This window comes from Phaenicophaeus curvirostris, chromosome 1, assembly GCF_032191515.1.
Source record: "Phaenicophaeus curvirostris isolate KB17595 chromosome 1, BPBGC_Pcur_1.0, whole genome shotgun sequence".
NCBI lineage: Eukaryota > Metazoa > Chordata > Aves > Cuculiformes > Cuculidae > Phaenicophaeus > Phaenicophaeus curvirostris.
In genome coordinates, this window is record NC_091392.1 from 145,129,464 (window position 1) to 145,157,432 (window position 27,969).

Below are 27,969 nucleotides of genomic sequence, written 5' to 3' on the forward strand. Positions count from 1 at the left end.
CTTTAAGTCAATCAAGCAGTCCTCTCAGTTTCTTGGTCTGTGTCCCAGTTCTTTGGAAACTTTTCCTGAAACCATACAAAGAGCACTGAATTCACTGATTTCCATAGCCCCTCAGAGGGAGCTCACTGCCTCTGAGCTGTGAGCTGTGTGAGGGAAGTCACTGTATGTGGACCAAAGGGTGAAAGTTGGTGATCCTGACAGGGAGACCACTGTGCATGGAGGAGTCAGATCCACATCACGGTTAACCTGAGCAGGCACAGCCTGTACTGCATAGATTCCTTGCCTGCAGGATAAACTCAGCTGGTAACAGGAGTCTGCAGGCATCTCCCACTTGGCGCTGGTGATCCCATCTCCTAGCTGGCCTTGTCTTTGTCTAAAAAGGCAACAAGAAGTTCTCCTTTAAACAACCTCTCTTCCCACCCGTGCCTTAAAATATAACTGAGCCTTTGCAACCTGGATATCTACACTCCTCCTACAGTCAATAGAGAGCTAATCTATACAGGTCATGGCCTTTGCAGAGCAAGTCAGCTCATGCGTGGTCAGCTGAATCACTATCTAAGCTCCACTAGCCATGTTGACTAACCCTCCACAGGAGGGTTGGATTGCTGCAAAGATGGCCACGTCATTATTTGACTGGTGCATATGAATTGTCTTTTAAAACTGAGATAACAGAAAGCCATTTTAGATAAAAACATTGCCAGACCATCCAAAGGACCTTGAGCACTCACGGTACTTGCACGCCTTCAGCGTTAGACTGAGGCAATGCCTGATAGCAATGCTTTTCAAAATAATTTTCTATTACAAACACAATCCATTCAAACTTGCTTGAGTTCAGCTTGAGTGACCTACCTTTTGCCTAAGACCAGCGTTTCCTGATGCAACCAAACATTTTAGCATGACTGGAGGAGCTGGGAACCAGATATAAAATGTCATTGGCATACTTTTAGCAGCCAATGTCACAGTGCTGTTTGTGGCTACTTGGGGTCATGTCATCATCTCTCACACTATCCAGATTTTAAGATAGATAGGGATTTAAATCTTATAAAGAAACATTACCTCACAGACAGCGATCCCTGACCCTCTAATTACAGGCCAGTTAGAAGTGAACCTGTCTAGAAAGTACTATAAAACATAAATGGCTAGCCCCAGCAATGAAATAGACCCTTAGACATCTACTAAATGAGAATGGTGCAGTACATGGTGAAAATTGAACCAAGCTGCTTCGAATTCATTCAGTCCTGTTGATTCTAGGTATGAGCAAGTAGTAAACTATTTTGAAATTTGGATTAAATATTAGTAATAAAATTAATTATTCCAAGTCTGTTGACAATGACAGAGATAAGTTAAAATCATCTTGCTGAAAATACTGACCAACATTTAATATTGCTGCCAGTAAAGAATCATACTTTAGATGATAGATCATAGAATAGACTATAGAATGGTTTGGGTTGAAGGGACCTTAAAGATCACCTAGTTTCAACCTCTCCTCCATGGGTAGAGGCATCTGCCACTAGATGAGAATTAAAAGTAATTTTCCTTCACGGGCATAAAAGGGAGCTCATAAACCAACCAGAAACGTTGTTCAGCTGTTGCTGCAACTCCTCCTTTGTTCTCCTCACACTCATAGGAGGAATAGAAACTCCGCCCCAAGCTTTGGTTGTACTTCTGCCTGAAGATCTAAGTTGGTGCACAGTCACCGATACTGCCAAGGACTGAAGACATTCAAGCAGGAAAAATTCTCTGGCAAGTTTATTTTTCCTTCTTTTTTTTAATTTCTTGGGTCACTGTGCAGCTACCAACAAACCTCTTGCTATGCTCAACAGAATCTGTGTGAAATTGGGCGTGAGTCAACAAGGAAATGAAAGGAAAGACTTTGGCAATGTTTTCTATTGGGATTTAAATGTCCAATGTCTTTTCTGATTGGTATTTTTAACTGAGATTATTTCCATAGCCTCTCTTTAAGGAGAACTTTCTTCTGAACAGATTCTGGACCTCTAAAAATTATGGCTTAGAAAAATCCAGAAATTAATAATTAGTTACTGTAAAACTGTATGATAGACAGTAGACTTAGCTAGATCAATATAAATAATTAAAGTCTAACAATGTTTAGTTAATGATCTATCCAGTTCAAATCATTTATCTGCAACAAATTTTAATATGCAGCAAAGATCTCCAAGAGTGAAAAGACCTAGGAACAAAACACAGAAAAACTGTGCAAATATTTTTTTGTATGAGGCCCAAAGGGTGTTAACAGGTATTTCTGTTTATTTTCTTTAAGAAAGAAGGGTTGGATCCTTTATGTTGACTTCAATGGGAGCTGTAATGCTCTGCCTTCTTTTGAATCACACCTCTGATTACTTTTTCTTGCCTTTCAAAGGCCACATACTTACAGTCAGAATTTTTCATAAATATGTTTGGTAAAATGGGAATAAAGGGGGGGGGGGGGGGGCGTTCTGCTTATGTATCTGAGTAAACAGAGTGATTTTTAGTGATGCTGAGAACCACCACCAGCAATATACTAAGCATTTCTGAAAACTAGGTCCAGCTTTAAGAGCCTATACAGATCCTGATAGGCCAAATCATAGCCAAAGATATCAGACGATGTGGAATTCAGTCAGTAAGAGAACTCAAGAATGGATGAGTAAATTTAGATTTTCTTTCAAAGAAATGTTAATTCCAGGCCTTTCTTTCCTCATGCAGTGCTCAATGGCCCTGGATAGAATGGAAGATTTGAGTCTCAAACAGACTATGGTTCCATTTGAGTCATGTGAAGTTGAAGGTATTCCCCTCACAAAACAAATGCACAGCATTTGGGACCGAGTGTGGAAGTTTAAAGCCAGACCTGACGATCTGCTCATCGCAACCTATGCAAAAGCAGGTTGGTGTGGGTTGGAAAGAGAACAGAAATTTTGGAACGGTGCTTATCGTTGGAACAGAAAACTATGGTTTTCTTTTGTGATTACTATTTGTTTAATCCACAATCAGACATATTTTAAAGACATGAAGCTCTGTCAGCCGTGACTAGTAACTTCTGACTTCTTTGGCAGAAGTAACAAATATCTGTTATTATTGAAGTCCAAATAGTCAAAGTCTAATTACCTATGCTCAAATGTTTTCTTTGATTTAGACTATGTACATATATATTAATGGCAACAATAGAAGATTTCTGCCGATAGGCAATGATTTAACAAAGCCTAGCAAATGTCATCATTACTAAGATGACAGTAGCTTCAGTAGAAGCTGACTGAACCACTAGGGATTATATTACGTTTTTGGGGAAAGACTCAGTGTGTAAATCAGTACTGAAATCTGGAAATGGGTTAATTACTTTAATGAAATAACCAAATTCACTTAATAATTTCAGCCAACAAAATAAAATACCCACCATTAATATTAGCTATCTAGCATTTTAATCACTGATTGCCCACTCAGCTCATTAACATTCCTCCTCTTGATCAGACCTTTTATACTTATTACACAGGAAAACAATGAATAACAAGCATCAGTATTAATCCTGAATGAACAAAAACATGTACAGTTTAGGGGATTTAGGAACAGATTCAGAAACATTTCATGATCTTTAAAAAACAACAATTACTTGAATTATCAAGAATTTTTTAAGATTTTTTTCAGTAGGAAAAAAGTCATTATTAAAAAAAAACAAAACCCAAAACATTATTTGCATAAAACCTAAAAGCTTTTACTTTATTTCCAGTATACTAAAATCAAAACCACATTCTTTTAGCCAGCCTGGATTAAAACTTCTCGGACTTTGAACTTAAAAGTAATAAAGTTAGGATTTCAGAGCTTTTTTCATTACTGGCCTGGGGTTTGAGGATATTTCTGTTGGCAAGAAACAGACCACCTAAAATGTAATCCTTGAAACTGCTTTGGGAACTACCTTTGTATTCCTAATTATACATTTTTGCCCCATTATCCTCTCTTTCAACTTTGTCCATCATCTTCTGTGCTGCTTTGTCTTCCTTCAATAGTGTCCCTCCTTCTGGCTTTCAGTTCCCTAGTAGAAGAGACTTTTCGCTATCTCTGAGGGAAACTTCTAAACACGGACATTTTCAGGTACCACATGGACACAGGAGATAGTGGACATGATTCAACAAGATGGAGACATTGAGAAATGTAGACGTGCCACTACTTACAGACGCCATCCTTTCATTGAGTGGATTATAGAAGAGCCTCCAAGTGAGCGTTACTGTGGTGAGTATTATACAAATAGGTTTGTATTTCAGACAAAATGAAACAAAACAAGCACCCAGTGCTGAGGCTACAGATTTCTTGGAAAACGTCCCATTTGCTTTGTCACTAAAGTGTTCACCATGTTGGCTATTAGGGATCAGTTCAGTTGCCTTCACATAAACATCTAGTGCTACTGAAGCTGATGAAAGGCTGGCAAATGTGACTCAGGCACTACTGAAGACTGTGCTGTTCCAGAGTGGCATCTGAAAGCTTTGTGTGACACTCCACAGTACCTAAAGCTGTAGCAGATATGCACAAGAATGGCAATGTGGGGGTAATTGAATCCCATTCTCTGATTATGGGCTGTATGGAAGAGAAACTTATATCATGGATGTATTCCAAAAAGGTAGATAATGTTTTCAGCAGTTTCACTTCTGTTTTCAGTAACTGCTGTTAAATTCTAGGATCTAATAATCTAAACAATTTGTGGGGCATTCAGGCAAACACCAGGCCTAACTGTTCTGCAAAGACAGTTTCCTACAAGAGGCTTCTCCCAGCAAGAGTTCCCATTCCACACAAATCTTTAAGCCAGGCTGTCTTCACATTTGAAGCTAAAAAGCCTGACTAACTCTGCAGCAGAAGTGCTGCTTCTTCTCTTCTAAGCTAGACTGTGTTGACAAAGAAAGAGACAAAAGTGTGATAGAAGACGTTAGAAAAAAAAATGGAATTCATGGTAGATGTTTAAAAAGGAGAGGGAGAGGGGATAACAGATTTCCATGTAACACCAGATATTCCCAAGTATTCCCACACATACAAAGCTACTGAAAATCTGTTGTCCATCATTCTCCTAGTTTCTCTTTACATGCTATCTAGAAAGTCTAGTCAGCCAGTCTATTCTTTTATCTTAAAACAAACCAAAAAGTTCTTACCTAAGCACTGTGAACTAAAAACGTTGTTTGGGTCAATATGAATTAGTACTCATCATTATCCCTTGGAATGCAGCAGTTAGACACGGTCCCAAGAAAGCAAGAAGATACGAATCAGTGTTCCCCCTTTCCTCTTGTATACATAGGTATATAATTCTCAAGAAACACTGAAGGTGCTTATGTAGGGATGTAGCTGTTACACTTCTACATAAATGCTTTGGAGATGAATGATCAATGAAAGGTGAACTGCTGAAAAATCACAGTCAAAATCCAACATATGAGAATAGAAAAGAAGAGCTAGTGCAATTTAGAGACCAACTCACATCTCATAATGAAACATCCCACAGGCCTGGAGTTAGCTGAAGCTATGCCTTCTCCACGAACAATAAAAACTCACCTTCCTGTGCAGCTGGTGCCTCCCTCCTTCTGGGAACAAAACTGTAAGGTAAGGCTGAAGAGGTGGGAATCAATTCTACCTCACCTGCAAAGAAAGTGACATAAACCAGCACTGAATACCGTTTCCAGAATCCTTCTGAAATCAAAAGGTCTCCTCAGGCAATTTCTCTTTAATACACAAAGCCTGTGCAAAACTAAAGAAGTCTATGACTAAGTTACCTGATTTATTTTTCAGAAAACGGCAGCTTCAAAGCAAAATCTCTTAAGCCTCTGTCATCAAGCTCCAAGAGAAAATTCCAGGAGATGCTCAATATCTCTATAAGCATGTGAAAGTAATTTTTTTTCCTTCTCTCTCTCTTCATATCAATAAAGGTAATCTATGTGGCGAGAAATGCAAAAGACAACTTGGTGTCATACTACCATTTCCACAGAATGAATAAAGGATTGCCTAATCCAGGAACTCTGGAGGAGTTCATAGAGAAATTCATGGCTGGAAAAGGTGATGAATTGATATCAGTTGTATAAGAGCTTTTGTTCATTTTAAAAATGTGTGGCATTGATTTATTTATTTCAGCTATGGTCTGAAATCCAGTGCAGACACTCTATGGAAGGTTATTTACTGAAAGCGTTTCAGTAGTAATTTATCTTCATTCATGTGTTCATGACAAATTTTGGGCTTACTCTCTTCTCTCTGAGGTTTAAAGAAACCTGCTTGGAAGCCAGCTGGGAAGGAACAGTAATTTAATTGGTTTTACTCTAGCCTAATATACAAGAAACCAAGATCTAATTTTGTGTTGAAATGTATGGTGTGAATTCAAGCTAAGAGAATCTTCATACCTGCATAAAAATCAGTCATCTCTACAAAGCCAGTTATCCAGCTAAAGTCAGGCAACCCCAGGATCTGGGGACGTTCTGAGCAGCCATATGCCTGAGGGATTAGTAGCATAAATGCTGTGATAAGCATAGAGCACAGCAGTCATGGCCACAGTGATTCAAAACCAGCTGGGAAATGCCCAGACAGTGGTTATGAGGTAAACAGGAGTGTTAGAGTGAAGGAATACAATGAAAGATTGACAAGGAGGAATTGTACAACACATTCAAGTGAACTTGCAGTTTGGATATAAAAAAACCCCACATAAATTATGGTAAATATTGCTTAGTCTTGTGTGCTTGACAAGTAAAAACCTTTGTATTTAGGCAACGTAGGCCTGTGATAAGCTCAGGGACATCTTAGAAAATATACTTGGGATTTCTGCTCTGCTGTGAGAAAGAACAGAGCACAAGTAGAAAACTGCTTTGCCATTCCCTAATATATGAAGGCAAAGCAGCAGGTTTGGCATTCACACTTTCTACCAAGGATTGAACTCCACGTTGCCTGAGTTCTCAGTTGCATTTCCTCTGCCTGGGTGCTGTTTCGGAGATCCCTTGGCTTGCAAGGTAACGGAAATAAATTTACTCTGCATTTCATCCATGGCTTTGTGCTTGTTCCTGCATCCCACCTGTGTTCAGCTCATACACACAGATATCTAAAGACAATTTGGGTGCTTATAGCTGCTGCTGATGTTACTTCTTTTTCAGTGCTTTGGGGTTCCTGGTATGACCATGTAAAAGGATGGTGGAAGGCAAAAGATAAGCACCGTATTCTCTACCTTTTCTATGAAGATATGAAGGAGGTAAAAGCCTGAATATATGTTTATAGAGTCCTGAAATCTGGAAGTCCAGTAGATACCACCTACTATCAACAGTTCACTATAATAACCCCTGCTCTATCAGTAAATCTCCAGATAACCTGTTTGTCTCATCATGACAACAACTACAACTTTAACACTATGTTTGATTTCTTTGCTTTTCCTGGATCTGTATCGTATCCAATATTATTCTCTCTGCAGAATCCAATGCGAGAAATTCAGAAGATTATGAAGTTCCTGGACAAAGACATGAATCAGGAGCTTCTAAACAAGATCATCTATAACACATCATTTGAGATAATGAAGGAAAATCCCATGGCAAACTACACTAAAGACTTTCGGGGAATAATGGATCACTCAGTTTCCCCATTCATGAGAAAAGGTACTGAGGTTTGCTACTGACCTCAACTCTGTCTTCCTGGTTGTCATTCTGTTCTAAAATAAGCTTTGAAGTACAAATATCTGGTGGATTACAGCTAATGGGCTTCAGGAAATACTGATAAATTAATCTTTTTTTAATTTTTTGCTTTACTCTTTCATAGGCATTGTTGGGGACTGGAAGAATTATTTCACTGTGGCAAAAAATGAGAAATTTGATGAGGATTACAGGAAGAAAATGGCTGATACCTCTCTTGTTTTTCGAACAGAATTCTGATTATTAGCAATGGGAGTTATTCTCTATGCTCTTCAGCCTTTTCCAATGTATATATTTTGCTTTTCCTTCACAAAATGCCTGTGTCCGTAAGATTTCAATCTCTCTCTCTTTCACACACTGCTGATTTTTCATAACTGTGAGAGTGCCCAGATTATGTGGAAGTCTGGGTTGGCGTCCCTGAAGAAAATAACTCCACTGGATACTTCTTGTTCATCCCTCCCACAGTAACAAAAGTGGAATCATAGAATCATAGAATAACCAGGTTGGAAGAGACCCACCGGATCACCAAGTCCAACCATTCCTATCAAACACTAAACCATGCCCTTTTGCACCTCGTCCACCCGTGCCTTAAACACCTCCAGGGAAGGTGAATCAACCACCTCCCTGGGCAGCCTGTTCCAGTGCCCAATGACCCTTTCCATGAAAAAATTTTTCCTAATGTCCAGCCTAAACCTCCCCTGGCGGAGCTTGAGGCCATTCCCTCTTGTCCTGTCCCCTGTCACTTGGGAGAAGAGGCCAGCACCCTCCTGTCTACAACCTCCTTTCAGGTGGTTATAGAGAGCAATGAGGTCTCCCCCCAGCCTCCTCTTCTCCAGGCTAAACAACCCCAGCTCTCTCAGCTGTTCCTCATAAGGCCTGTATACTTCGTATACTTTGTATACATTTTAAGTTTTTGTCTTTGTAAAACTTCAGTTGATATTGCTGCTATTTTCAAATCAACCTCTAACAGAAATCAGGAACCAACAAGTGTCAGCATTATATGTTATTCACATTTGTACAAACATTCATCAATAAATAACAATAAACAAATTAAAGGGTGGTCAAGTATAAACAAATCAACATGCATAAGGTAGAATAATTTTCTTTTTCTTTCATTTTAATCGGGACATCATAAAGGCCACTGAGATGAAAGCAACATTTGCAAAAACACTGAACATCAATCCCTTTGATAAAACTTGCTAAAGAGCCACATAGAGGCATTTATCTACAATCCAGCTGTGGAGGCAGCAGGCCCTACTAAATCAAGACAAGAAGTTTCTCTCACTGTTGCCTTTTGAAATGAATAGCATAATTTTCTGTTAACATTTGGAGAATTCTGAAAGTTGGACGGAACCAAGTCAAAAGTCAGTGCTGCATATACTATCTCCCTCTTCTTCACCACTGTAGAGTGTTCATCAGGTGCATCAAGTTATTACCTCCTCCTTTTCTTCACTCTACTCTTGTTAACCAAACACACAAATATCCTACTAAGGGCTCTTAATTACAATAGAGCCTGGTTGATAGCACTAATATCAGCACTACAGCCATGCTTTGAGCTCGTGGGATATTCACAGAATCACTAGGTTGGAAAGGACCCACCGGATCATCGAGTCCAACCATTCCTATCAAACACTAAACCATGCACCTCAGCACCTCATCCACCCGTCCCTTAAGCACCTCCAGGGAAAGTGACTCAACCACCTCCCTGGGCAGCTTCTGCCAGTGCCCAGTGACCCCTTCTGTAAAAAATTTTTTCCTAATGTCCAGCCTGAACCTCCCCTGGTGGATCTTGAGGCCATTCCCTCTTGTCCTGTCCCCTGTTACTTGGGAGAAGAGGCCACCACCCTTCTCTCTACAACCTCCTTTCAAGTAGTTGTAGAGAGCAATAAGGTCTCCCCTCAGCCTCCTCTTCTCCAGATTAAACAAGAGGAGCCTCTCACAGCTGCTCCTCATAAGGCCTGTTCTCCAGCCCCTTCACCGGCTTCGTTGCTCTTCTCTGGACTCGTTCCAGAGCCTCAACACCCTTCTTGTGGTGAGGGGCCCAGAACTGAACACAGTATTTGAGGTGCGGTCTCACCAGTGCCGCTTAAAGTGGTTCATAGCTCATTTAATGACAGACAACAGTTACCAATTCACTTCTGGTTTTAAAGGGCCACCATTGAGCTTGGCACATAAAAAAGGCCCCAAGGAATTCATGCTTAACTGGGTTTGGACTCTGAATGTAGGAGGGAAAACAACATAGACAGCAGCAGCTGGAGGAGAAATATTGTCATGGTCTTTTTTTGTCTAGTTTGATCTAGTCTCACACAGAAGATGTTTGCTTTTTTTCTCTTTGGCCTATGAAGAGTTCCAAGGATTTGGTAATAGGAGCACCTGTCAACATGCACAGTCTATTTCAGGGTACCAATTTAATCCAAACATCTAAAATGAATGCAGTTCTCTAAAGGGCAGAAATGTCTTGCATCAAGTTTGAAAAGAAACTGAAAAGCCTCCTGTTGAATGTAGATGTTACATTGTCAGTTCCTGGCCCACCAAGTTTTGTCCAGAAATGCAGGAAACACTGAAACCAGAAAAACATATTTGCTACTTTAATGCAAACGTAGGCAATTGAAGGGCTTTGGGTCAACAGAGATCCCTGCCCACAAATAAAAAATGCCTCAGTAAACCGACTGCCTGAGAAAAACATAATCTGACAGAAGTGCCTCTGTTCATCACAACAAAATTAAATATCAACCTGGAGAGCACCTGCTACTTGTTTGCTTTTTGTTTATGATTAACTTGATTTGCTATCTTACAATTGCCAGCACGAGGAAAAGGCATTCCTTGCTCATTTCCATCCTCTTGGGCAGCTCCACTAAACCACGTGATTTGTCAATCTAAAACTCATTCAGTGTCATAAGACCCATCAGTAAATGGAAAACAGCCTTAGCTCCGTAGCTTGGTGACATTTTATGAGTAGTGCTATACAAAAGGTCACACAGTTGACTTCTTTGTTCCTCCTTTGAAATCTCTGATTCGATCAGAAGTGCAAAATGCTGACAGCAGCTGAAGCCTGGTCTGAAAGGGAGCTGCACAGCCATTGCAAGGATAGAGGCACCATATAAGGGGATCATATAACGTTAGGAAAGTCACATTTACTCTCCCTTTCTCAGGCAACTCTTCACCCAGCAGCAATTCAGCAGCTCTGAAAAAAAAAAAAGACAAAAAGTTATACAGGTCAGAGTGCAATCCCAGAAAAAAAAAGGGGGGAGAAATAAGCATTGTATGTGTGGTTACATAAAAACTGGGGGTTTATCCCATTGATATTATTCTTGTGTATATTCAAGAACAGAAATGTTAACCTTTATGACCAATTACAGCTGGCAGGGTGACAGAAAAGTGCGATGTTTCTGCTTTTTATGCCCTCTCAAGCCACCACAGCTGAGAGACATCAACTTGTGAATTCAGTCATAATGTTATTTTTATTATATAATTAATAACAGCAAAATGTTATTAATTATACCAGTGTAAAACTACAGGGAACAGTGAATTGTTCACAGTGAAAATGATTGAATTTGCAGTTACCAGGGAAGCTAGGGAATGAGAATAGTTAATAAGCTGTATGCATCCACAGTGGGCTGGAGACTACCGTGCTTCAGTATTTATTGTGACAGTATATCAACAGAGATATGCATGCATTTCTGCGTAGATGACTGGAAGATGCCTAGAGTGCCTTATGTAGCTCATGTAACGTATGTATCTTTAGGTTTGTCAGTTCCTATGTAGAGAAGAGCATTAAATGATGTTTGTGTATGGGGATTGCTTACTAATACTGACACTAATTAGTAAGACATGTAATTTACTTTTACATAAGATACTGTAAATCAATGAGCTCCTACAGAAGGAGACTGTACATGTTCACCTTAATTATTTCAGGTAATTTTAAACTATTGTCAATCTTCTGGTGCAAACAAGTGCTTCTCTTTACTATGGTGTACAAAGCTCTATTAGACATATGCCCTGAATATACACCTATGCTTTATTTTCATCCATTTACCTAGATGCATAATTTTACTATCCTTCTTATATAGATGCAATTTCCATGTCAGTTTAAAACGGACTTGTGTCAGTTTAGAAAATTAAGTCCCACAGAAACTTTTTCAGTGCTGATTGTCTTTTATTTTATAAGTGTACCTGCAGTTTTGATAGCTGAGAAACTTTGCTGTTCATCCCTAACAAATGTTTGAAAATCAGTGTTGGTTAATACATGTTAACTGCTAATATGGTTCTGTTTTGTAGCTCTGCATTAACAACTAGTGAAACATAACCAGCCACGGGAATGATTGAAGATTCCTGCTTCAACACAGACTTTTTAATGGGAAGTATTGTATTAATTCTAGGTTAGTCACAATCACCCTTTAGCTTGACCTTTGATAGCAACTAGGGGAGACATTTTACTTTCACATGGAATGCAACCATTTACGACATAGGATGGAAGAAGCACCAAGTTTCAAAAAACTAAAGAAAGAGACAGAGAAGAATGCTGTTCAACCTTTTCAGCTAGCATTCAAAGACAGAGGGATGGTGCTTTTCTTTCCATTAATTTTACTGTAGATGATCTGCTTCATGCTTGGACTGAAATTCACTGCCTCCAGTTAGGAAACTGACTGTGAATAGGAACCAGTTTTCCTTTAATTTGCCCTATCCATACAGGATATGAATAACCCCTCTTAGCATATATACACAAGACTTTTTAATAAGACTTCATGCCAACACGTTCACAAAGAGTCTTATCTTTACAACAAGGTTAATTATTAATCCTGGTATCTTCCAGAGGTTCATTAGCATTATATTTTAAGTTTGGACTGAAGCTTCCATTTCCTTCAAATCCTTAACGAGTGATACAAGCCTTGTCTCAGCATAGGCTGTAGGTAAGCCTAGAGGCACATTGAGAGAGAAAGTTAAGCCCTACATACTCCTAGGATGCAACCAAACTGTCCTGCCAGACCTAAAGCCATGGGCTTAAGCTGAATAACAAGGCTCTGCCCACTCTCCAGACCAAGTACAGACGTGGACACTGTGTAGGCAGACTAGGAATGTTGTCATGTAGCAGTATGCCATCGTTAATGTTGAAGAGGCAAATTACTCATGGATTACTTTGCAGAAAGGCTTTAGCATAGCCTGCTGCAAGAACAGTGTGAGCTCAGACTGCCTTTAGAATTGTGTGAAGGCTCACAGTTGTATTACAGCCATCTACCATGATGATGAGAAGGATTATGTCAAAAGCAAGCCACACTGGGTCCTGCTCTGGTACAGGCAACATAGGTGTAGGTAAAGTCTTACGTCACGCACCTAAAAACTAAGATAACTTTTTTTTTTAATTGTAAAAATTGAGTTTCATGATTCACACTAACTTCTTGTTGTACCAATAACCTTCACTCATCTGCATTTGCTATTATTTCTGCGTGCACCTGAAAGGGCTTTCACATTCTGTTAACAATGGAACAGTCTTTTACAGCCACACCAAACACCAAGTGTTCAAACAAAACTTAGTTTCCTTGTTTCAGTTTCACGCTAATCTTTCAACAGATTTGGTGGCCTTTGCAGACAAGTAATAGAACACCGAACTTCTTATATTCCCATTTCCTATTGCAATGTAAAACCAGAAGTAGGGACTATGTATACAACTTCTTTTTTTAATACTTAACCAAATCCTTCACACATGAAGTAGTATTGAGAAAATACAAATCACAGTATGGCCTTGCAATCTTATTTACAGACATAAACTTCCATATTAGCCTCCCTCTGTACGCTTTCTTAACTTCCTCGTGGTACTTGTAGGCTCTACCATTCCACTCCAGTGGGAACGTACTGAACCTGAACCCAACAAAACGGCCATAGTCAGCCAAACAATTTACAGCTCATTTGCACGGGGCAGGGAGAACAGTTTAAGTTTCCAAACAGAAGAGAATAGTTAGCACACTGTAAATACATACCCTGCTTTCCTTTATACTAATTTGGCATACAGAAAAGTCATAAAAGTAGCTTAAAGAAAGAACGCTGACTGGCCTGACATAGTTCACAAGCAAAAGAATTTGTGATCTTCAGAACTTGCTGGAAAGGCAGGTTCTACAGTGGCAAGTATTTAAAGCATCAGCTCTTGTATGCTGGAAACACATTCCTCAGTTGCAAAATTACAGTCATTTTCTCATTCTGTGCTCTTCAGAAAACTCCTGCACGTCTAATAATTCCAACAACAGTGAACAAGCATTTGTACCCTACCTTGATGGAAGAGCTAATCACAGCCGTGTGGGACTTGGCTTCCAAACAAAAGCAGAATTTAATGCTTGTTATGCTCTGTCTCATCACATCTCAACATTTTGGCAATCTTGTTTTACATCAACAATGCTGTTTAAAAAAGATGAACTAATTATATTTTACAAAGGTAATAAAATTATAGAATACATGGAACTTTGTAAATTATTCTTGTTTTTCTCACTTATCTTGTCCCAAATTATCTGCATGCAATATATATCACCTTACGGGCTCCTTCTAGATAGGCAAGATGTGCTATTCATAAACTGTTCAAGAAAATCATATGAGACTACTGCAGGTACAAATCAAGATTTTTTCACACAAAATATGGAACAATTAGTATTTTACTGCAACAAGTTGAAACAATCAACATTCAAAATCCTCAATATTTTTTATGGAAACCATTCCCTAACCAGGATGTCTTACAGTTGCTGTTGCAATCCAAGACCAGTACAGCAGACTGTCAAGACTCTAATTTGTAAAATAGACCGAAATTTTGTTGCATTAAATGGTGGAGGGATTGGGAAGGGGAAGAATTGGTCTGTTTCTGTGAACTACTCATCTCGTTGCAGCAGGGAGCTCTGTGGCAGCAGCTAAGTGCTCTCTAGCCAGCATCAGTTACTTTCAGAAAGCCTGCGATGAGTGAACCGATAGTTCATGGTCTGCAGTACAAACACATCTGAAAACTCTTTGTGCCTCCACCTTGGACAGTCTCCAAAATCAATTTCCTCACAGGTTAAGTCATGAGATGATCCAAAAGTTGGCTCACAGCACATTTTCTGGGGATAGGAGGAAAGAACAAGTTTACATGAAACATTTTCTTCTCTGGGGTTTTCCAAAAAAGAAGGTAAACTTCCCTACAGTGTTCTCTCCAGCTGTGCACCTTCAATTGAGGATTGACCTGGAAGGACAGTAGTGCTGTACAGGATAGTTCGGGATAAAAAGGTTTTGCCACAGGATGGTTTTGTAAGGATTGTATCTAGAAAGGCTCTTCTTGAAGTTGTGTTAAACCCTGATGTTTAGACCATGGCAGGGCAAGCATAGGTACCAGTTCAGAGTCTCTGAAAGTGAGTGGAGAAAGAAAGAATTAATCCATTTAGTGCCCTCTAGGGCTTTTAAAAGGTATAATAACTGAGGTAATGGAAAAACAGCTTCTTGCAGTTTGGTTAGGGAGATCTGTTCCTTGCCAGCAACTTCCATGAGAGCATGGAATCATATGCTCCTGCTGTGGTTGAGTATTGCATAGATTACAATATACAAAAAATATAGGTAAGGTACAATGAATGCATTGGAGGTAAAAAAAACAACAAGGAAATAATTTCTGACATATAGTTGAAGAACTTTACTGCCTTTTGTCACTACTGTCATTTGAATTTTAAAAGAAGAATGACAATAATCACATTTGGGAAAATGCAAATTGCTCTTCTGAGAGCAGCATTTCGACTAACATGACTCTCTTTTTTATTAAAATAATAGATAGTCTCTCATGACACCATAATTTATTCAGTGATATCCAATAATTATCCAGTGAACTGTAAATAGAATAATATGCCTAAATTGTTTCTCCCAGGCAACTTCTTATTAAAAATCAGTTACTTATCACAAAATGCCAAAAATAGTTTAGGCGCTATCGAAGTGCATGCATGATTACATTAAAAAAAGTGTGCACTTTAAAATAGGTATTGCTGCCCTCAAACACACGCAGAAACGGGTATTAAAATGGATCCTAGTTTTAAAAAAAAAATATAGCTACAAATCTTAATGCCTATTTCTGTTATTCACTCTGGTACAGTCCTTCACAGCTGAGGTTTGATAAATAACTCAATCATTCTGTGCTTCCATCAAGATATTCAAAAACAGGATCCTAAATCCTTAAGTACCTGTGCGAGCACATAGCTTTTCACCTTACACACCCCCTATGGTGAGAATCATAGAATTGTTTGGTTGGAAAAGACCTTTGAGATCATCAAGTCCAACCATACCTGTCCACTGCTAAACCATATCCCTGAGCACCGCCTCTACCCTTCTTTTAAACGCCTCCAGGGATGGTGACTCCACCACCTCCCTGGGCAGCTTGTTCTAGGGCCCAGTAACCCTTAAGTGAATAAATTTTTCCTGACGTCCAGTCTAAAACTCCTCTGGTGCAACCTGAGGCTATCTCCTCTCATCCTAGAAAATGACAGACAGACTTCCCCAAGAACAGGCTCTCGGCACCATAAGGTGCCCTTGCAGCAGCATCTAACCCTCAGGAGCCCTTCAGGGATGGGGAACAAATCATAGAATCATTAAGGTTGGAGAAGACCTCTAAGACCATCCAGTCCAACCATAAGCCAAACACCACCATGCCTAATAAACCATGTTCCATAGTGCCACGTCTACATGTTTTTTGAACACCTCCAGGGATGGTGACTCCACCACTTCCCAGGGCAGCCTATTCCAATGCTCCACCACTCTTGTGGTGAAGAAATATTTTCTAATATCTAATACTTTTTCTAACATTGATATTTTTTCTAACGTCCAACATTTTTCTAACATTTAACTTCTTCTAACATCTAGTATTTTTCTACGACATAATATTCTTTAACATCTAATAATCTTCTAATATTTTTTCTAACATCCAATATTTTTCTAACATCTAATATTTCTCTGATAAGTAATACTTCCTTAATGTCTAATATTTTCTAATGTCTAATATTTCTCTTAAGTTTTTCTATTTTTTCTAATTTTTTTGTTTTTTCTAAAACCCAATATTCCTCTAACATCCAATATTTTCTTACACCTATTTTTTTCTAACACCTATTTTTTTCTAGTATTCTTTACCATCTAATAATCTTCTAATATCTAATACTTTTCTAACCTTCAATATTCTTCTAATACCCAATATTTTTTCCAAGATGTAATATTTTGTAATGTGTAATTTTTTTCTAACACCTAATATTTCTTCTAACATCCAGTATTTTTCCTAACATCTAATATTCTTTAACATCTAATATTTCTCTAACGTCCAATATTTCCTCTAACATCTAATATTTCTCCAAAGTCTAATATTTCTCTAACATCTAATATTTTTTCTAACGTCTAATATTTTTTCTAACATCTGATATTCCTACAACATCCAATATTTTCTTACACCTCATTTTTTCTAACACCTAATTTTTTCTGATATTCTTTAACACCCAATAATCTTCTACTACCTAATATTTCCCTAACATTTAATATTCTTCTAATATCTAACTTTTTTTTCTAATATCTATTTTTTTTTCTAATAGCTAATATTTTTTCCTAACGTCTAATATTTTTTTCTAACGTTTAGTATTTTTCTAACACTTAATATTTTTCTGACACTTAACACCCTTCCGACACCCGACACGTTCCCTGCCTCGATGATGCAGTGGGTCTCTTCCAACCTGGTTATTCTATGATTCTATGATTCCCTGCATCACCCCCCCCACCCCCACCCCCGCTCCCCGGTGCTGCCGCTGCCTGCCGGCCCGGCCCGGGCAGGGTTAACGCTGGGGGCGGGGCTGCCGGAGGCGGAAGCGGCGGAGGATGCGGCGGCGCTGCCGAGGGGCTGCGGCTCCCGCCCCGACACCCGCCGCCGCCGGCCCGGCCCGACATGGAGGTGACCGGGGGCGCGGAGCTACCGCGGCTGCCGTGGGGGGCGGGGGCGGGCGCGCGACCGCGGGGCGAGGGGGCGCGTAGTCCCCACCTTCCTCCACCCCTTCCTCTCCCCTTACCCCCTCATCTCCCCCTCCCACCTTCACCCCCCCCGTTTTCTCCCCCCTCTTCCCCTCACCTTTCCCCGCCCTTCCTGCCTCCCTCTCTCTTCCCCCCACTTCCTGACTCCCTCTCTCTTCCTCTCCCTCCCCCTTCCCCGTCCCCTCTTTCCTCCCCTTTCCCCCCTCTTCCTGCCTTCCTGTTTCTTCTCCCTTCCTCCTCCCCTTCTCCCTTATTTCCCCTCGCTTCATTTGCAGCCACTTTTCCCCTCCTTTTTTACCCTATTTCACCCCCTTTTCCCCTTCACCTTTGCCCTCCTCTTCCTGCCTCCCTATTTCTTCCCCCCCTTGCTGCCTCCCTATTTTATTTCTTCCCCCCTTCCTGCCTCCCTGTTTCTTCCCCCCTTCCTGCCTCCCTGTTTCTTCCCCCCTTCCTGCCTCCCTATTTCGTTTCTTCCCCCCTTGCTGCCTCTCTATTTCATTTCTTCCCCCCTTCCTGCCTCCCTGTTTCGTTTATTCCCCCCTTGCTGCCTCTCTATTTCATTTCTTCCTCTCTTCCTGCCTCCCTGTTTCATTTCTTCCTCCCTTCCTGCCTCCCTGTTTCATTTCTTCCTCCCTTCCTGCCTCCCTGTTTCATTTCTTCCTCCCTTCCTGCCTCCCTATTTCATTTCTTCCTCCCTTCCTGCCTCCCTATTTCATTTCTTCCCACCCTTCCTGCCTCCCTGTTTCTTTTCTTTCCCCCTTCCTGCATCCCTGTTTCATTTTTTCCTCCCTTCCTGCCTCCCTATTTCTTCCTTTTGGAGATTTAGGAAGGGAGCGTCCTTCATCAGGCCTGGGCAACGTGGGGGGGGTGATCTTCCATCAATCATGCAGTGAGACAGGAGCTGGTGATTACAGGATGTATTTCCCATTTACATGCAGATGGAGAAATTTCCCCAGAAATCTTATGCATATTCTATTACTTTCCAAGGATTAATTTTAATGTTATTATGAAACTTAACAACAGTCAAAACTCTTGTTAATTTGGAGCTGGCTCCAGCTCTCTGCTTGGTCTTGCCTTTAAGATAGGGAGAAATTCCAAACAGGTGATAACTGGAGAAGAGACATCTGTTCAGCAGAAATCACACCTCCCACAAGGCGTTATCATCTTCAAAGAATGAACAGTGTCTGAAAACAACAGTCTAAAGGGAAGGATGCTGTCAGAGGGACATTCTGTCTAACTTTCAAAAAACACAGCTGCTTAGATGAAACTTGACTCTGCTTTAGCTTAAAATATTCCACTTCTTGTACTAGTAATTACTTCTTGTATCAACTGGAGGAGATCAGCTGGTGCTGACGTGGGCAGGGAACACTCGGATGACATACAGTGAATGTATTGAGTGGCTACTCTTTTAAAGTACGAACGGGTGAACAAGCATTCCTTTTTTGCTGAGGTGACCTGGTGTGGTAACAGCACAACAACTATGTAACACCAGCACTAGCAAACAATACCACTGAAGCGTGTGTCTGCTGTAGCCTTTCATAAACACCAAGGCAAATCTAAAGGCAACGTAGGAGAGTTTAAAATTCGTATGTGATGTTAACTCCTGGTAGTTTCTGAGCTGTATGTGTTCTAATAGAGGTTCAGGGCCTCTCTTTGCTGAAGCGATCACACTCAAAACGTGTTTTGATGTGATTTGGTATGGTTAGAGCTGGTGATGTCTAAAAGTTGCGTACTGCTCAGAAGATGAATGTTTGTAATGGTCATTACTGCCGCAGTTCTCATCAAAGCATAATACATTGCATTTGTACATCAGTTAAGCTTTTTAAGAGTATATTAAGCTATTGCAAAAGCAATGGGTGCATAGCAATTAAAATACACAGAACATGCTTAGCTGTGGCCTGGGAACACCTTTGTGTAGATAGAGTTGGCTTTAAACTTAAATATATATGTGTATATATCAGTAAAGTATGGAAGCATACCTGGTTTCAGGATGGTGGAATAGAAACTGGAGAATCCTTGCAGGATTCATTGTTTTGCTGAGAAGTGTACTTAGTGCCTGCCGGCACGCAGTTCTGATGCATCCAATCAATTAAAAGTTTGAGGTTTTTTAATAACTCATCTTCCTCATTGTCCTTATAATTCAAGTAAATTATATGGAAGCTACTTAGGATTTCTGTTACCAGAACAGCAAAACTGCGTGTGTTATGCTGCCTGTGTGCATATTAGATTAAAGGAGACTAAAAGTAATGTGTGGATTCATCTGACCTTACTGTAGCATGGAGGAACATGTGCAATCATTTTTTAAATAGTGCATGCAATTTTCTGTACACAGCTATACTGTGTAAGTATTCTGCTCGTAGTGACAGTGTTTTGCTAATTGCAGTGCTGAAATGTTAAGAATGTAAATGTTGACAGTTTTGTGTACCAAGAAAATCTGAAACTTAAAGTTTATACCTCTTTTTTAAATTATGTATTTATGTTTAACAGGCACATTATTATCTAATAAGTTGGCCATTTCCATCCCAAAAATACTTTATCCCATGTGATATAGTGAGAGCTAACTGTAACTGCCTTTGTCCTTGGTCTATACTTGAACTCATATTTCTATGACCTTTCTTAATATTGGCACAGCTGTTCAATATAAATTATTAGTGATTTTCTGTTCAAGTAGTGTTTAGATTCAGTTTGGTTTTTAATTAGTTTCTGTAAGGTGGGGGTGGGTTGTCAGAATAAAGACAGTAGCAAAATAAAAGTGAAGATGCATGTGTATAAACACACACACAAACACATAGATATATAAAAATACAAATATTTATATATCCACCCCTTGATTTTTATACACACGTACGCATATGACAGTATGAAGGAAGAAGCAGGATAAAGGTCACAGCTTGAAAATGCTACCCTTAAATGGAACAGACACTTCAATGTATCTCCTTTGCCTCATCTTAGATACGTATGTTTACTCATGTTCCTGGCTGTAAGTAAACATATCTCCTATAAACCACTGTAAAGTAACAGAGTCTCGCAGTTGAGATCTGTGGCAGTTTGCGGTAGAAGACATTATGAATGTATGTTAGAAATAGGGAGCCCAGAATTTGCAGAGCCTTTTCAAGTACATTTGGCAGGCCAGCACTTCTAGTGCTGAGCAGCATGGTTTTGTGGAGGGAGGTTGTGTTTAGGCTTTGTTATTGGTTTGGTTTTTTTTTTTAAGCAGGGTGAGGGAGGGTTATACTTAGATATTTTGTTCAGATCGCTGGCTTTGCTGAGTATTTTCAAATATATTTGTGAAACCAACAATTTTAGCAATAACCACTATGTTTAATAAAGAAAAATGGTCGAGGGATAGATGTGGTTCAAAAGTTTTCAAAGTTTGATTTAACTACTACTCTACAAGTGTGGTTTTTTTCATTTATACCTTTTTTTTTTTTTTTTTAGCAAGTCTTTTAAGAGCAAGGTAGTAAGTCGTGCTTTTGTAACTTCTTTTAGTCTATCAACTCTAGATGTCAGTTCAGCAATGGAATCATAAGATCATACTGGTTTGGAAATCAGGAGTTTTCTATTATGCTGTTGCATTGTACTAATCATGGTAGATCTCTATCAATTTTTTTTCCGTTATCCTTCTAACTAGTCCTAAAAATATACTTTCAGGTGTTTTTCTTGAGTTCTCACTGTATTCAGTTATTCTCAGTATTCGCAGACTTTCAGTTAGTTGGTAGTCTTACATTGAAAAATTCAGTTTGTGCTTTATTTTGTTGTAGGTTCAAGATGCTGGGCAAGAGGTGGTGGCATCTTCTGTCACACCAGGATCAGGCAAATCAAAGGTAATCAGTCCTCACGAATCTAATATATTTGGATAGCAGTAGTTGAAAGGGTTTTAGCCTGGCATACAAGCTGTGACTAACAGGAAAACGCAAAGGTCTTTTTAAATAATTTCCTGTCTTCTGGACTTCTTGAAAAAAGTATGTATGAACACTAGACTAAGGTGTTTTGGAAAACATGGTGGGGGGAGAAATCTCTTATTGATTTATTCTCTTCCTGTTGTATTATTTGGTAAAATATTAGTAGTGTCCCAGTTTGGCAGTAGTCTGTTTCATAGTGTGCACAGACTTCTTTGCATATATTGGAAGTAAATTTAAACAATGTCAATGTTATGTCAGCGTGTTACTTGCTAAACACTGTTCAAATTATGTTACTGAATTGCAACCCTTCCCAAATGAGTTTTCCTGTGTAACTGATGCTGTCCAGCTATGTGCTATAGAATGATTTCAGAAAAGTACGGAATTACAAGTAGCTTCTGTTACTGTACTTAAAATAACAGAATTGGATAACAGAACAGCTGACTTGTGCTGCTGTTGTTCTTGCAAATGTGTGGTAAGACGTTTTCTTGACCTAAAATTTAACTTCTTGTAAGTCTAATGCTCAAATGCCTTTTTCTGTTTACCTCTGGGTTACAGGAAACTGGTTTGTCTAATATTTACTTTTTTGCAGCTGGACACATTGCCCAAAGAAGATCTCATCAAGTTTGCAAAAAAGCAAGTGATGCTTGTACAGAAAGTAAAGTCAAGATGTACAGGTACCTTACTGGGAAGAGAACAATTTCTATCTTAATACTTGGTATTAATATTAGTGTGTATTTTTGCGAGGTGAATTTAAATTCTAAGCAAATATCCTAGATTTCTTTTTCTGCAGTTTCACTATTTTCTGTTGGAGGATAAGGACTGAAGTCTTTAGAGCAAGGAAGGGAAGAAAAAGAAGCATTGCTTTTGTCAGGTGTTAAAGTAATTTTAATCTGGCAGCCTGGCATGATGGAACAATGTAGCTTGTGAAAAGTTGAAGTGGGACCCTTCATTGTGTGTTCCCCAAATTGATTGCAGGGATACCTATTGCTTTTCCAGAAGCAAATGGGAGGATGGAAGTTTCTGATATATTTTTGCATACTTAGTACTGTTGTAGAGTAAAATGGTTTCTTTAAAATAGTTAGCTACTTTATGTTTGATCACTTATTCTTTAACAAGAAATTGTAAAATATACCAAATAAAATTTTGTGTTAACCACCTAAAAGTATCCTTGTAAATCTGTGCTCTGATGTCCTGCCTCTCTTCTCTCTGCTGTCCTTTTTCCTCCAGTGACCCACTACTTGGACTGGTGTCACTTCCCCTTATTTGGAGTTTGTGTTATGCTGACTTCTGGTAACTGACCAGTGAAACGTTAAGGAGAGGGATAGGCTATACTAGGCTTTTATTTCATTTTATTTATTTCATTTTATTTATTTCATTTTATTTATTTCATTTTATTTATTTCATTTTATTTATTTCATTTTATTTATTTCATTTATTTTATTTATTTATAAAGTCATCATCTCCTACCTGCTGCCTATTTTTAGAGAATTTAATATCTTTTCTCCAGCTTAAATTGAACAGTAAATAGAAGGCGAGACAGTCATCAAAAGAGTTTTTATCTGTTATCACTCCACCCAAACAAAGAATATTTGTTTCCTTTGGACACTATATTTAACATCAGGACTGGAGAAGTAGTACTGAAATGTTTCTTCTTCTATTAGCCCTTCTTATCACTTGGTAGCAAACAAAAATTGACGAAGTAAAAGACATCTCCAAGTTGATTAGAAATGTTGTTAAGCACTGGTTTTACTAGTAAGTTGCTGCTGTGATGGAGCCTCAATTCATGCTGTGCAATTTCTATACTTCCTTTTTCAGAACTAGAGAAAGAGATCGAAGAACTCAGATCTAAAGCAGCTGCTGGAGGAGCTGATGATATTATTCAGGTAGGAATTTATAATGGATATCTTAAGCAGTATATAATGTTAGCTAAAGTAGATCTACAGAAATAATTTGTGGTAAATAGTAAATAGCTTTGAAAACGTTAGGCAAATTCAATGTAATCAACTTTCAGGAATTCCAGACACTTCCTAAACCCTCTTTTTTCTTCCTCCCCCACATTCTTACTCCACTTTTCAGAAAATACTGTCAGTTTCATGACAAATTATACAGAATACTACAGTTTTCTCAGCAAGACTTTTTCTTTGTGTAGCTGTTTAAACAGGCTTTTATTTATTTTAGAATGACTGGTATGAATAGACTTGAGCCATTTGGAAAACTTCTGAGATAGTCATTTGATGAAATCAGAAACATATAATTAAGGCTGCTTGTCACAAGAAATACTTCTAAGAAAGTAACTGAAATTTTCTTTAAGTGTCAAGAATATCTGTCTTTCTCAACGTAAGGGTCATCGATTGCATGTGAAAGTGAAAATTAGCAGTGAGGAGGAATTTATCAACTGGAAAACTTGTTCTAATAATTTGGTTGGAGATTTCTACAGAAGGGTAGCTCCCCTTTGCCACGCCACCTATTGATAAAAAATAACGATTTTGAACAGAATCTGTTACTCAACATCATTGTTTTAGTTTAATTATTCCATATCTGTCATATTTAGGCTGGAAGTAACTTTTAAAACCAGGCTTTGTTTAATTGACAAAAAAAGTTGTGACCGATATGAGTTCTAGAGTTTGCAAGGAATCATTCAGACTTCCATTGTTAAGAAATCCTGCTTCTGGTGGTCTTTCTCCCTTAAAACAGGCTCTCACGGAAAGACTGGATGTTGTACTTCTGGAAAAAGCTGAAAGTCAGCAGCAGTGCTTAGCTCTGAAAAAAGAAAATGCTCTAAGAAAGCAAGAAGCAGAGGTACTGAAATGAGCAATAGAACATTACTAAATTCTTTCAGAATTTTGTTTTTTTCTAGTTTTCCTTGTTGGGTATTTAATTTTCATTTTAATATTTTTCTTCACTTGCTTGTATTCTGTTTTAATGTAAAAAAGAAAAATCTAAAGGCTTCATGTGTTGAGGTGTATTTTCTCTGAACCCACTAATTTATATTTTTTTGAAGGACTGATAATAACTATAAAATTCTTGTATGCACCAGCTAGATCCACAGCTGTTTGTAAAGAATTCAGTCTGTGCATTTGTAGCCTACATAAATGATGGCTTCAATCGATGAGCTCTGTCTTTCCATTTACATTCAGATATTCGTAGGAAGGAGCCTGTCAGCCAAGGCATCTAAATTATGGCAGTAATCTGTATTAATATAAAGTGAAGAGTGAGGTTCTTGCAATTGATAAGCATTATTATATTCCAGATACTTGAATTTTATGCACTGAAAGTAATTTGGTATTTCAAACATTATCACAGTGGTTGCTAAAACTGAAATCTATCATGACCATTTTGTGAAATTATGCTGGTAAACATGGTTTAAGACTTAGTTTTCCTTTGTCATTCTGCAAACATTTTTGTATTCTGCAGTGTCTTCTGGATTGAGTTGTCCTAACATAGTTAGATATTTAAAAACCATAGCAATTTTTAAAACTGAGGACTCCTAAATTTTCTAATCCATTATTGTGAACAGTTTATTTGGAAATTCTGTGTGCTAAATTACCAGTGTTTAATAAATTGCTTGTTTGTTTAGACTGCAGTGGCTAAGACGGAAGAACTGCAGAAGCAACTAGACCAATCAAATATTGACTCTGTGAAAGAAATAGAAGCTCTGAAGAGTGAATTAACCAGTGCACAATGCAAATACAATGAGGACTTAACAAAGCTGAAAATAGAATTAGAGGAACAAGTGAAGAAACAAATGGGGCTGCTGGAACAGATTGAATGTCTTCGTGATAGTGAAAAGGAAGTTAAAAGATTACAAGATGATGTCCAAAGTATTAAATCTACTTATGAGGGGCAAATTTTGTGTCTGAGCAAGCAGCTGGAAACTGTGAATGAAGACAAAACCAAAGAAGTGACAAATCTGCAAGAAACTATTAAAAGCAACTCTCAGTGTTACTATAATGAAATCAATAATCTGAATGAAGAGCTTAAAAAATTGAAAGTTGCCCATCAGGAAGAGGTGTCAGAGTTGATGCGTCAGCTTGAAATATCTTCTAAAGAAAATGAAGAAAAGCAAAATCAGATAAATTGGTTACAGCGCAATTTGGCAGAGGAAGGCTTAATAAAAGAGAAAAATGTGAAGGATGAAATGTGTGCTTGTGCTGACCAGCGTGACTATGAGTTGGAGCAGCTGAAAGAAGTCTTAAATAAAAATGTAGAAAGCAACATAGATGTTGTAGATACACAAAAAGAATCTTGCTTAGAAGCAAAAATGGAAGAAAAGGTTAGGCACCTGGAGCATAGCTTAGAAGAGCTCCAGTCCCAACATAGCATATTAAAAGATGAGTTGACTTACATGAGTAATGTTAAACTAAAACTGGAAGAGGAAATCCATTGCATTAAAGATGAGTACTTTCATGAGCGGGAAGACTTGGACTTTAAGATAAATGAATTGCAGCTGACTAAAGAAGATTACTGTTGTGTAATTGAAAAACTAAAATCAGAGCTTCAAGCGGCAAGAGAACACTATGAAACCGCTGTTAGAGCACATCAGTTAGAAACTCGGACTCTGAAAGAGCAGCAACAGAGGGAAATTTCTGAACTAAATGAAACTTTAGTAGCTGGTTCTGAAAAAGAAAAGATGGCATTAGTTTTTGAAATACAGGAACTTGGAGAACAACTTGAAAAGCTAACTCAGGAGAAAGAAGAAGCAGTGTCTAATTACAACAGCCTGAGAGAAGCAATGGAAACTCTACAGACTGAGCTAGGGGAATCTGCTGGAAAGATCAGCCAGGAGTTTGAATCAATGAGACAACAGCAAGCTTCTGACGTCAGTGAACTGCAACAGAAACTCCGAGCTGCTTTCAATGAAAAGGATGCTCTTCTTGAAACTGTGAATCACCTGCAGAAAGAAACAGAAAAATTGTCATCTAATCAACTAGAGATAGAAGAACTTAAATGTAAAATTGTTAATCTTCAGGAGGAGAATGACACAATAAAAAGCTCCATCAACCAAAAAGAGACTGCTATGAAAGAACTGGAAGAGAATATCATTGCTCTTACTGATCAAAACAGGGATATTTCAAATGAAGCAAAATGCTTGAGTGAAGAAAGAGAAACCCTTCAGGAAAGGTGCAAGCAAGAACAAGGAAAAGTTCAGGAACTTCAGCAAGAAGTAGATGTTGCTAACCAGTGCAATAGTGACCTGAAGAAAAAGGTGGAGGAATTAACGGAGAGACTGAACGAAGCTTTAGCTGGTAATATCGAAAACGCTCGAATGCTAGAGCAACTGGAAAACAACATTGAATGTCTGGTGCGTGAAAAAGAGAATTTGTCAACTGAAGCAGATAGACTTCGTGAGGAAAATAAGAAAATCATTCAGGAAAAAGGGAGATTAGGTGAAGAGCTGGAAAAGTTTACATCTGAAAAAGGTGGTTGGTTGGTGTTGAAAGAGCAATCTGAAAACTTAGAAAAGAAACTACAAATGATAATTGCAGAAAAAGACCGTCTGTCAGCATTACTCGAAAGTGAACAAGCGCATGGATCCCTTGTGAGAACTCAGCTGTACCACTTGCTTCAGCAAGTAGGGTCCAGCATCTTGGATTCTAATGAGGAGTATGATTCTCTTAACTTGTTACAAATTGCAAGTGAATGCTGGGCAAAAATGAAAGAAGAGCAGTGCATTGCTCTACAGAATGAGGAGAAAGTTCTTAATTTGCAGCGGGAAGTAGAGAGACTAGAGGAAGAAAATGCAGCTCAAGATACAGAACATAGATCCCTGATTCAGGATTTTGAAAAAGAAAAAGATCTCTTGAGAGAAGAATTGGAAGGAGCATTGTCTGAAAAAGAAGCACTTCAACGTGATGTCCTGGAGCTGAAGAATGCCAGTGAAAAAACAAGGACTGAAAATCAAGATCTGTTAGCTAATATTGAAAAGATCACTCAAAAACTTGCTTTTTATGAAAGCCAATTACAAGAACAGCAAAAAGGATTAGAAAAACAAGACAACTTAAATTTCGTCCTGGAACAAAAGGAAACTGAACTTAGAAATGTGAAAGACGAACTGAGTTCACTAAAGGTTATATTTTGTTATTGAAGTATACAGACTAAACCTCTAAAGTCTTCAGAATTAAGGTTCAAAAAATACTTTCAATTCTCTCTTTTTTTTTTTTTTCTCCACTTCGCCTCAAAGTGAGTTTCCCTTCTAGAAAGCACATGTTTCTGAGCTTCCTAACACCTCAGAATCCCCTCCCCCCAGGGAAAGAAACATGCAAACAAAATCAGTCATAGTGCCATTCTGACCAAAGGTGCTTGTGCTTTTTAACCTCTCTTCCTATCGGTAGCCCTCAAACTGAGAGCTATAATTTAACTAGGTGGATTAATTGACCTCATGATCTTTCAGCTCTAACTTTCTATGATCTCCATCTCAAACAAAATTCCTGCTTGATCTGCATTAGCTACTTCTA

At 38.7% G+C, this 27,969-nt stretch overlaps 2 protein-coding genes across 4 annotated transcripts in view; both read left to right on the forward strand.

Annotated features, from left to right (window-relative positions):
- The first annotated feature begins 2,691 nt into the window (after nt 1-2,691).
- On the forward strand, nt 2,692-8,082 carry SULT1C4 (sulfotransferase family 1C member 4). Of its 2 annotated transcripts, none has more exons than XM_069877306.1 (7): nt 2,692-2,878; nt 4,078-4,200; nt 5,432-5,565; nt 5,889-6,015; nt 7,095-7,189; nt 7,406-7,586; nt 7,747-8,082. In XM_069877306.1, exons 1-7 carry the CDS (start codon nt 2,695-2,697, stop codon nt 7,857-7,859), a joined length of 957 nt encoding a protein of 318 aa, XP_069733407.1. In that variant the 5' UTR covers nt 2,692-2,694; the 3' UTR covers nt 7,860-8,082. The 2 variants fall into 2 exon arrangements, with proteins under 2 accessions (XP_069733407.1, XP_069733398.1); XM_069877297.1 differs by having other exon boundaries at nt 2,719-2,878; nt 4,078-4,215; nt 5,468-5,565.
- Nucleotides 8,083-17,462: 9,380 nt separating this feature from the next.
- The window catches only part of GCC2 (GRIP and coiled-coil domain containing 2), a 33,863-nt gene continuing 23,356 nt past the window's right edge, over nt 17,463-27,969 (forward strand). For both annotated transcript variants that reach the window (XM_069877319.1, XM_069877326.1), the window contains exons 1-6: nt 17,463-17,535; nt 21,374-21,436; nt 22,104-22,188; nt 23,330-23,397; nt 24,209-24,313; nt 25,092-27,581. In XM_069877319.1, the coding sequence (XP_069733420.1) occupies nt 17,530-17,535; nt 21,374-21,436; nt 22,104-22,188; nt 23,330-23,397; nt 24,209-24,313; nt 25,092-27,581 (2,817 nt within the window). In that variant the 5' untranslated portion in view covers nt 17,463-17,529. The remainder of the gene's footprint in view (nt 17,536-21,373; nt 21,437-22,103; nt 22,189-23,329; nt 23,398-24,208; nt 24,314-25,091; nt 27,582-27,969) is intronic.